The sequence below is a fragment of the Hipposideros armiger genome, unplaced genomic scaffold (assembly GCF_001890085.2).
Source record: "Hipposideros armiger isolate ML-2016 unplaced genomic scaffold, ASM189008v1 scaffold_178, whole genome shotgun sequence".
Classification (NCBI taxonomy): domain Eukaryota; kingdom Metazoa; phylum Chordata; class Mammalia; order Chiroptera; family Hipposideridae; genus Hipposideros; species Hipposideros armiger.
In genome coordinates this window covers 1,773,673-1,784,519 of record NW_017731528.1, presented here as the reverse complement: position 1 = coordinate 1,784,519, position 10,847 = coordinate 1,773,673, and the positions used below count along the sequence as shown (strand labels likewise).

At 55.5% G+C, this 10,847-nt stretch overlaps 2 protein-coding genes across 4 annotated transcripts in view; both read left to right on the top strand.

The window, feature by feature from the left end:
- Positions 1-6,542, top strand: part of LOC109388006 (SCO-spondin-like) — an 8,699-nt gene extending 2,157 nt beyond the window's left edge. The window contains exons 4-11 of the mRNA XM_019652317.1: positions 823-987; positions 1,384-1,535; positions 1,666-1,964; positions 3,806-3,867; positions 5,742-5,867; positions 5,977-6,147; positions 6,237-6,296; positions 6,439-6,542. Coding sequence (XP_019507862.1) covers positions 823-987; positions 1,384-1,535; positions 1,666-1,964; positions 3,806-3,867; positions 5,742-5,867; positions 5,977-6,147; positions 6,237-6,296; positions 6,439-6,542 — 1,139 coding nt within the window. The remainder of the gene's footprint in view (positions 1-822; positions 988-1,383; positions 1,536-1,665; positions 1,965-3,805; positions 3,868-5,741; positions 5,868-5,976; positions 6,148-6,236; positions 6,297-6,438) is intronic.
- The window catches only part of LOC109388014 (uncharacterized), a 29,248-nt gene continuing 24,759 nt past the window's right edge, over positions 6,359-10,847 (top strand). For 2 of the 3 annotated variants that reach the window (XM_019652328.1, XM_019652325.1), the window contains exons 1-3: positions 6,359-6,461; positions 6,680-6,806; positions 8,410-8,622. In XM_019652328.1, the coding sequence (XP_019507873.1) occupies positions 6,699-6,806; positions 8,410-8,622 (321 nt within the window). In that variant the 5' untranslated portion in view covers positions 6,359-6,461; positions 6,680-6,698. Of the gene's footprint in view, positions 6,462-6,679; positions 6,807-7,684; positions 7,817-8,409; positions 8,623-10,847 lie in introns of those variants that run through there. The other variant, XM_019652327.1, reaches the window with a different exon arrangement.

Sequence of the window (10,847 nt, the reverse complement as noted above, 5' to 3'; positions counted from 1 at the left end):
CTCCCAACCACCCCCTCTGCCTGTGCCCAGTGCACCCCTCGGGGCTGTCCTGAGCTGTGCCTTAAATGACAGCTCGGCACATGTGGGTTACAGGGAGCACCGGGCCCAGTGCTCAGCGCTCACTCACTCCAGCCTCCCCGACAGGTCACTACTGCCCGGTGGGGACAGCCTCTGCTCTTCCCTGCCCAGAGGGGACCCTGAACCCGCAAGAAGGCGCACTTTCTCCCAGGGCCTGCCAGCCCTGCCCTGCAGGGAAGTACTGCCCTGGGGAGGGCAGCAGGCAGCCTGAGGGTAGGTACCAGCGGCCAGCAGAGCTATGTCCTGTCCCATGCACTGTGTCCCCAGGGCTGTCCTCAGGCCACAGTGAAGTCCCAGTTTGGCCAGCCCACCTCACTGTGGCCTCCTGCCAGTCCCTCCCTGGAGCCCTGCTCCTCACACAGCCTAGAGCAGGACTCTGCTCAGTGCAGGTGTGACCCGGACAAGTCACTGGTCCCCTGGGGTCTCAGTCTCCCCCAAACAATGGGGTGATAACAGAACCCACCCCCACAGTTGCTATGGAGAGTGTGGTCCTCACAAATCCGGGGCTGAGAGCAGTGTTCGGTGCCCAGAAAGTGCCCCTGGCTCCTTTCTTGGTTTGGACCTCACCTCACATTCCATGCTCAGGTCAAGAGTACTGTGGCTGCTCTGATGTTTTCCTTCTTCCTACTTTAATTTCCATGTCTCCAGGGTTCGGGCAGCAGGCAGGGAGCACAAGAGGGCAAGATAGGAGCCTCCCACAGTGCAGGCAGCTGCCCTAAAATTCTACCTCTTTCCACCTCCAAGGACCCTGCTTGGCTGGTTACTACTGTGGAGGGGGCGCGGCCAGCCCCACTCCCTGGAGAAACTCTGCCTTCCCCCTCAACGGACCCTGCCCCCTCAGCCACTACTGCCCACAGGGGACTCTGCACCCTGTGCCCTGCCCCGCGGGGACGATGAGGAGCAGCCCAGGTGAGCGTCTGCCCTGTGCCACCCTCCACTCCTAGCTGGCAGCCCCTCCTTAATATAAATCTGACTCCAACCCCTGGAACAGACACAAACCGCACAACAAGACCTCTGTTGGTCAGGGTCTCTGGGGCTCCTGCTGGGCTGGACACGGTCGGGTTGCAGGCTGTGCCCAATGCCGGGCTCCGCCCGAAAGTGCCAGCCATGTTGCTGGCCCCCCCAGGGCAGAAAGGCCTGAGGGAGGTTCTGGCCAGTGGCTGCCCCACTCAAGACGCGTTTTGCCTAGGCTCCATCCTGGCACGGAGTATGGCAGCGGGCCAGGAGGAGCAAAGGTCCCCGTCCTTGGGGCTGACAACCTGGTGTGGGGACGCAGAGCCCATGTCCTTCTGCCTTCCTCTCCAGGTGGCATCTCTGAGGGGAGCTGTGAGCCCTGCCCTGCTGGTTCCTTCTGCCCCAGCCTGGGCCTCAGTGATCCCACTGGCTCCTGTGTGGCAGGCTCTGAATGCCCCTTGGACCCTGCGGCTTCCAGCACCATGGCTCTCCCCTGCCCTCAGGTACCTCCCTGGAGCTGCAGGAGGGAGCCCAGACCCCAACCCCTCCAACAATGGGCCTCAGGCCCTGCAGGCGTGACCTCAACGCCCCCAGCTCCCAGGCCCCAATTCTTTCCCCACCTGTCCCACCCAGCCTCCTGGCCTCCTGCACTCATCATCACCAGCCCGAAGGAAGCACAACGCAGCAACCCTCCTGAGCCCCTGGGCACCCCAACCATGCTCAGCCTGGCTCTCAGAGGTACCACTTTGTGTTCAATGCCCAGGGTCACTTCTGCCAGCGAGGGGCTGCTTGGCCTGCCCCATGCCACCCAGGGGAGTACCAGCCCTCCCTGGGCTCAGATACCTGCCTCCAGTGTCCTCCTGGCTTTCACTGCCCGCATCCCGGCATCAGAGTGCCCAGGCTCTGCCCAGCACACAGCTACTGCCCGGCCGGTATGCCCAGCAGCCCTCAACTCCCCATGCCTCCAGGACCCCTGCTTTCTCCCCAACACCCTGTCTGCCTTCCTTTCATTCAAACTCTGTGGAGTGCCTACTGCATGCCAGCGCTGTGCTTGTACTGGGAACACCAGCATCCAAGAGCACACCCACAGCCTTCCCGCCCCCCTCGCCCCACACACCTGGCTTGGCCACCCCACCCTGTCACTTTTCTCCTCGTCACCTTCTCTGAATCAAAGTCAGTGCCCTGCTCTTCCCAGGGTGAGCTCCTGCTCCAGAGGGGATGGCACACAGGTGTTGTCACCTGTGCCAATCTGGGTTGACCATCTGGGAGTGACTCCCTGAGTACTGAATGGAGAAGGGCTCTGCAGTGATGTCAGGTGATGGTGTCGGAACCTGGCAGTTTGTTACCATGACGCAAGTTTATTGTCCATGAGATTGAGTCCAGACACTCTGAACACAGTGCATGAGGCCACAGTAACACATGCACACACACTCACACACATACCCACACACGTACCCACAGTCACACACATACACACTCACACACTCACACACACACACACTCACACACACACTCACACACATACCCACACACGTACCCACAGTCACACACATACTCACACATGTACCCAAAGTCACACATGTACTCACACACATACTCATACTCACAAAGGTACCCACTTACACACAAGTACTCACACACATACCTACTCGCACTCATGTATTCAGACGCATACCCACACTCACACACCTACCCACATTCGCACAAGTACCCGCAGTCACACACTCATACACATGTATTTGCACTCACACACATATATCACATACATGCCCACACTCACACATGTACCCACACTTACACACGTACCACACATGCACACACATACAGATATACAAACATGCACACGGCATATAAGGGCACACACAAATGCACACACAGAAATTACACACATACATATGTGGTTCCCAGAGCAGGCTAGCAGACAAAAAGGTGTCTACGTTCACAATCTTTATCATGTTTTAGGTAAGTCTGGAGGAAATCTTCCTGCTAAATTTAGTTGTGTGTACATTACCATTGCAAGTGTTTGATTCACAGAAGATACTTACATTTGTTCTTCCCATGACTATGGTATGAGAGGTATATGTGCCCCTTTTAAATGAGTGACCTCTTACTCCACAATATTTAGGACATCCCAAGTTCAAAGAGCCTGGCCTGTTGCCCCATGGTAACATGTGCAGGTCACAGGGCTACTCTGGGGAGCGCTGCTGTCTGGGGTTCTCAGGCCCCTCCTTGCTGAGGTGCTGACTTTCACTCTCAACCTCCCCTCACTAATGCTAATTCGCTAATTTGTACCTTCAGCCCTTTACTCCTGGTCAGATTATTTTTCCCCCAGTAGATCCAGCTACTCACTTTAAACCTTCCCTGTTGGGGTGAGATGCACTCACTGTGGACCCAACATGTCTGCACCGCAGCCCAAGAGCCCTTTGGCCACACAAATGGCCCCTCTCCCCCAAACAGCTTTGCTGCTGTCTGAAAACCCTCCATTCAGGAGTCACATTTTTGAAAAAGGGCAATAATCCTAAGGAGAGAGACTGAGTCACCAACTTTTCGTCACTCCATTGGCTCTGGGAAAGCACCATGAAAATCTCACACCACCAAGGGAGCGGGGGGCAGCAGGACACAGGTGGGGGCCCCCTTAGTGGGTTAGTTTGTCCAGGCAGGCCCACAGGCACTGATGTGACCCGAGCCCTCGGCTGCCTGTCTTCACCAGCTTCACCCTCCTCCAGGCACGTGGTCCCCTCCACCATGTCCTTCAGGAACCTTTACTCCCCAGGATACGGCAGGCCTCCAGGAAGAAGGTGACTGCTCTGTCTGTCCCCCTGGTCACTACTGCAGGTCAGTAACAGTCACTCACCTCTGGTCACTGCTGCCAGAGTACACCCTCTTAGGGAAGAGGCCAAATAGCTGTGGCCTGTCCTGGGCCCTGCCCTGTGGGTGAGGGGAAGCCTGTAACACCCCAGCCCCGCAGGCCGCACAGGTCTGAGCAGGGAGCGGGAGCCTGACAATGAGGTAGAGAGCCAGGACAGTTAACGCAGTTAGGAAATCAAAAGGTGTCTGCTCATCTCAGCCTAAAAACACGGGGAAGTTCCTTACAGGCAAAATTATTTGTGCCTCTAGGTGATGTCAATGTTTTGCACATACACTCAGTGGGAAAAGATGGACAACTCTTCCTTCCACCTCTATTTCTGGATGTTCTACAATATGAATAGCTTTTGTCATCAGTTGGGCTGGAGAGACAGTGCATGGTACCTTTAAACAGAATGACCAGAAAGCCGGCCTTTGGGCTCCCAGATTCCACCTGAAAGCCCTGCACCCATTTGGTGTATGTTTCAGGAACCTTCTGTGCAGTGGGGACATGCTCACTGAAGCAGAAGTCACTGGGAGAACACTGTACTTGGGAATCAGGGACTCACAGCCTGCAAGATGGGTGGGGGCTCCCCAGCCTCTGCCTTTCCCCAGACCATAGGGGCAGGCCCAGGGCCAGCTCCCCAGAGTTGCCAGACAAAAGGAAAGCACACTGGAGTCTCTGGTTCAGGGAAAGCTCCCAACATGTGCTGAAGACATACCTACAATTTCCTGAGACTTGGAATAGGGCCAGCAAAAGAAGGGTTGGTCCGCATTTCCTGCGGAGGTGCACCTGCTTCAAAGCAGGTTCTTTTCTACTTGAAAGGCAACAGCCGAGGGTCCCTCAGACTCTCCTGGAGGTTCGTATCCCTCTCTCAGGAAGTTCATCCTTAGGTCTAGCCTGGTTTCTCCTGCTGCAGAGCTGGAGGTCAGACTAGTGGCCCTCAGAACCCAGGCCCTGCAGGCCCCAATGCAGGGGCAGTGCAGGAAGCAGGGGGAAACCTGGTTCCCTCCCTCCTCATTCCCACAGTGAGGGCAGGGCCCACAAGCTCCTCCCAGAGGGGCGTGTCCTGCTGTTGGCAGCCTTGGGTCCCACTCTTTATCCACTGAGCTCCATAATCTCAGGACAAAGATGTTCAGGAGTCCACCTTTTCCTAAAGGGTACGCAGGTCGGGGGCTTTGGGCCTTATGCCCCATTTGACCACTGGATGAAGTGTCTCATCTTATTCTCTTGTGTACATAGGCATATTCCCACATTCTCCTGGGTGTTCTACACTGTGGGTCACAGCAAGACTGTCTGAAACCAGGACCTGCTTCCTGGTTCAGATCAGCCCTCCATCCTGGTCTTTTCTCTCTTGTCCCTTGTTCCTGGCTGTTAGAGGTGGACAGGTGTCGGGAAAATGTCCTGCTGGTTATTTCTGCCCACCTGGGACCTCTGGACTGATGACACCAGGTCCCAGGGAGTCCCAGGCCCTGTGTCCTCGGGGACAGCTGTGTGCCAAGCCATGCCCACCAGGTAACAGCTGTTTCTTGACCTTGGGGTGTGAAAGAGGCAGAGAGCAAGGCTGCCCAGCTGTCACCACAGGACCCAACCAGGCAAAACAGACTCTAAAAACAGTTGACCCCCAGTGCTGTCCATCTAATTTACATATGCACGTGTATGTGATTACATATATCACACATATATAATATGCAATGTGGACTTGCGCCTAATGCAATTCAGAGGGTGACTGATTTGATAAATGCAAAAGCAAGTGGGGCCAGGACTGGTGTCCAGACCCCCAGTCGCCCGGACACAGGCTCCCACGGTGGGGCAGCCTCCTCCCTGCCTTCCATAGGGTCTGATGTGACCCCATGTGTTTCAGGTTTTTACTGCCCAGAGGGCAGTGGAGAGCCCACCCTGTGTCCACCACACACCGTGGCAGCCACCCCTGGGGCCAAGCAGCAAGAAGACTGTGAGCCTTGCCCCCCTGGGCGCTGGTGCAAAGCTGGTGAGGCACCCGTGCTGCGGCCTGCCATGTGCTGGTCCTGAGAAGGGCACAGGGAGGCCCTTTGGGAGGTGAGGCAGGATGGAAAGGGAGAACAGCCTTCGCTCTCCAGGGGACCCAGCCACCCTCCCCTGTCCTGCCGGCCACTACTGCCCTGGAGGGAGGGAGACCCTCCCAGGAGGCCCCCAGGCCTGCCCGGAGCACACGTACCTGACAGCGGAAGGAGGCCAGAGTCGAGCAGAGTGCCGCCCCTGCCCTGCCGGCTACCACTGCCTGTCCCCAGGTGAGACACTGTCCCCAGACTGGAGGCTGAGGGCTTTGGGCATGAGAGGCCATGTGTCATCCCTTCTCTGCCTGCTGCTTTTGGCCCAGGTCTCTCTTCCTTTGAAGGCCATCTGTGTCCTCCAGGCCACTGGTGTCCGGAGGCTCAGGGTGCCTTTCTCTGCCCACCGGGCACCTTTCGGACAGAGCCGGGGGCAGCATCATGGGAAGACTGTGAGCTCTGTCCCCCTGGCCACTATTGCCCAGAGGCCAAGCTGGGGGGCCCTGCAAATGTGTTCGCAACCCCCTGCAGAGCTGGGTCTGAGTGTCCTGCAGGTGAGCCTGCCAGCCCTGCCCCCTTCCCAGCCCCTGCCCCTGCCCCTGTCCTGTCCCCACGCCCTCACCCCTGAGGCTTAGCACAAAGCATTTCACACAGGCATGGCCACTGCAGGCTGTCTGCCCAGGCCCCCAAGTCTCGCCCAGTCTTTGGTTAGATCTGTGCCACCTGGAGCTCCCCAAGGCCAAGGTGCTTTGCTCTGCCCCTTCTCCCCCAGGTGCTATGGCTGAGGTCCCATGCAGGGCTGGCTCCTACTGCGGGCCCCAGACTGGGGTCCCCCCACTCTGCCCTGGGGGCTATGCCTGTCCTGCCGGCTCCCCCACCTACACTGGCCCAGGGCAGCTGTGAGTACCCCCACCTGCATGAATCTGAGCACCCCCACATCTCAGCATCTCTGCCTCCAGGCTCTCCAAACAGGAGTCAACCACTCAGGGTCCCAAAGGATTCAGGGCCATAGACCAGCACTGGGTGACACTTTGGGCTTTCCAGCTCCTGCCTCTGTCCAGAGAAGGGGAGAGAGGATGCATGTTGTACTGAGAGGCCCTCGGCTGTCTGCAGGGCCACGCTGTGTGGGGGGTTGCCAGACTCAGCAGATAAAAACACAGGAAAGCCAGTTACGTGTGAATTTCAGCTAAACAACAAATACATTTTTACTATACATGCGGCCCTGAGCATATTTAGGAGTTTATAGGCATTGTTTATTCTACGTTAATTACTTTTGTTCATCTGGAACTCCACTATTAATGGGCGTCCTATAGTCCATCTGGTGACCCCAAGCCTGTGTCTAGCACTCCTGACTGTGTCCCCTACTCCCAGCCCATCAGATCTTGTCCACACATCTCTTTGCCCAGGTGAGGTGGGCAGGGAGCACAGTCCTGGACACTGCTGGATGGCCTGGCCACCTGGGCATGGCTTGGCCTCCTCCAGGAAGGCACCCTGACCTACTTAGGGTGCAAGGCAACTCCAAGGGCCCCCGTCTGGGATAATACTGGAGGTTTTCCTCACCCCTAACCCCACCAACAGCTTAAGGCCCCAGCCTGGGAATGTGGCGGGGTCGGGGGTGGGGGTGGGCTCCTGCTAGTGAGATGAGGAGCAATGACACACACAGACCCCATCAACGTGAAACTGGGATATGGGGGGCTGTGTCTCTGCAGCTGCGTGTTTCCCTACTACTGCCCCCCGGGCAGCGCCCATCCACATGCATGTCCTGGGGGCTCCGAGGCCCTGAACAGGAGCGGCCTCAGAGTCTCCCAGGACACCTGCTGCCACCTCTGTGATGCGGGCACCTACCGCAGCCCAGCCCTGGATGCCCTGCCCTGCCAGCCCTGCCCTCCTGGATTCAGCTGCCAGCAGGGTGGGTTTGGGGGCCCAGGCCTTGAATCAGGATAGGGCAGAGCCTAGTAAAGAGGATGGAGGTGGCCGGCGGGGAAGGATGCACCCAGGGAATGGGCCTGTGGTCATTGGCTAGGCCAGTCACCTGATAGAGAAAGACCCAGGAACACGGGGAAGACACAGGTGAAGGAAGGTGCCAAACAGGTAGGTGCCATATCTGTCCTGATGTGAGGGTTAGAAGACCTGTAAGTTACAGGCTGTGCACACCATGCAAGTTAGTTTGGAGCCAGCAGCCCAGGAATTCCTGAATATAGGACAATCACTGCCCCCTGGTCAGCAGTGTTGGCTACACTGCCTTGTGTCTGCTGAGATGGAAGCATGCTCTGAGGCATCCAGGGGACCAAGGAGACAGGTGGTAGGGTGAAGTACATACAGTAGGGTCCAGGGCCTCTGCTGTCTTCCCTATAGTCTAGATTGTCCACTGTAATTGCTTTTCATCTCCTTTCCCATCCCCCACCCCACCCCGGCAAGCTCAGTCTTACCCTGGACTCTGTCATTTCTCTCCCTGCCCCCGTCAAAGTCCCTGGCTCAGAATTCCCGTCCATTTCCCTGCAGGGACAGAGTGGTACCACAGCCAGCCCTGCCCCGTGGGGCACTACTGTCCTGCTGGGGCCCACAGCCCCAGGCTCTGCCCCGCTGGAACCTTCAGAAACAGCAGCCAGGCGGGGGCGGCCGCAGACTGCCTGCCCTGCCCCAGCAATACCTTCAGCGCCCTGCCAGGCCAGACTGGCTGCCTCCCCTGTGGGAGCTCTGCTTTCTCTCCCCCTGGTGAGTCACGCATGTCCCTCTGCCCACCTGTCCCCACCAGCCAACTGCCCTGGTCTCCAGATATGGACCCAGCACCCAATCTCCTGGGCCTGCAGCTTTGAGGATCAGCGGTGTAGACCTCATCATTGAATGAAGCTGTTTGCATGTGAGGGAATAGGCGTCCCTGTGGCCCCACTGTCCCGCTGTGGGGGTGTGGGTGTGTATAAAATCAGAGTCTGTGTGATGACTTCAACAAGCAAATGAGTGAGTGTGGGGAAACAGGCTCAGAGGGGCTAAGTGACTTGCTGTAGATTACTGTGCTGTGGGGACTGCTCTCAGACTGTCCAGATGCTGCCTGCTCTTACAGGCGGCAGCCACGCCCCAAACCCCAGGCCCCTGCCTGTCCTAGAATCAAGCAGTAGGATCCAGTGCAGACCCAAAGCCAGTGGCTCCTAGCTGACCCCCTTCCTCCAGTCATTTCAAAGAGGTGGGCTCACATGGTTGTTGCTATGCAAACCATCTGCACAGGGCCCACTGTGCGGGCTGGAGAAGCAACCAGATAATTCCACAGTGGGAAGTGTAAGTCATCCATCCACATCAGACACGTTCAGGCTTTGTGGGGCTCCCTCCAGCCCTGCCCCCCACTGAGGACTAATCCCACATCTCCACTGACAGAGCTGGCAGGCTTCATCTAGCATCGTAGTAAGAGCACTTACCACATGCCACGTGCTGTTCTAAGTGCTATCCAGACGTCAACCCACATGATCCCCATACCAACTCTGAAACAGGCGCAGCTGCTGTCATCCCTTTTCACAGATACACACACGGGGCTGCACAGAGTACGAGAAACTTGCCCACATCCAGACGGTTAGTGACAGAACCAGGATTTGAACCCAGTGCAGCTGACTCCCAAATTCCTGCTCTTAACCACCATGCCACCTTCTGTGGTGTGACATCAGGCTGTCAGGGAGTCTACCATCGTTTCTTGTCTTCTGGTTAAGGCATTCTGTCTCTGAGGTGGCCAGCCCCCTGAATCCTGTGACCCCATTACCTATAGGTAAGGGACTGAGGGAAGCAGGCCCAGGGGGTGTGGTCTCAGTTACAGCCCACTGGCTTGTATGGAACAGCCTAGCACAGCCCATTGTTATAGTCACTGAGGAGCACCTTTTTAACTGGTTTATCTTGAATGATCATCAGGGAATTATAGTTACACCTTCTATGGGCATGTGATTGTAATTTTTGTGGTGAGATTTAGGTGGCACTAATTAAACTTTTTAAGGCTACAATTATTGCAGCCATTCTGTGACATAGAACCCTGGGCTGTATTAGTTGGCTTGGGCTGCCATAATAGAATACCACAGATGGGGCGGCTTAAACAACAGAAATTTACTTTCTCACAGTTCTGGGGGCTGGAAGTACAAGATCAAGGTGTCGGCAGGTTGCTTTCTCCTGAGGCCTCTCTCCTTGGCTTACAGGTGGCCATCTTCTCCATGTCCTCACATGGCCTTTCCTCTGTGCTCGCACATATCTGGTGTCTGTGTGTCCAAATTTCCTCTTCTTATAAGGACACCAGTCAAATTGGATCAGGGCCCTCCATAATGACCTTATTTTAACTTAACTACCTCTTCAAAGGCCCTATCTCCAAATACAGTCAGCCCATGGCAGGGGCCTTAACCATCTCTGGGTTGAATATTAGATAAGCCAGTATCTCTTCAGGCTTGCGTTCTGATTAGGTTCCTCAACTTCTACAAGAAGAAGTCCCACTCCAATTAATATATTCTCCCTTTTATTACCTAAAAGCTTTTGTGTAGGGTATCAGTTAAGGCTCAATAGATATCCAATTGGCCTGGCACCTATATTGAAAGATCACTTGTGGTTGTCATTGACTGAGCATCCCATATACATGTGGGTCTGTTTGGGAATTTCTTCTGCTCCATGGATCTTTTATTTTGTCACCCTGTCCTAATCACTGTAGCTTTAAATAAACCTTAATATAGTAGTCTATGCCTTCCAACTTTGTCCTTCTTTTAAGGATTGTCTTAGCTACTTGTGGCCCTGGAATTTCTGTATAATCAGATTATATCCACAAGAACAATTGCTGGAATTTCTATTGGACTGCATAGGAACAGATCCTTTGGAAAAGAAATGACATCTTTATCACATCAAGTCTTCTAATCCTTGAACATGGCTTAATTTTCCTCTTATTTAGGTATTTATTTTTCTAAGTAATGATTTTTGTTTTATCG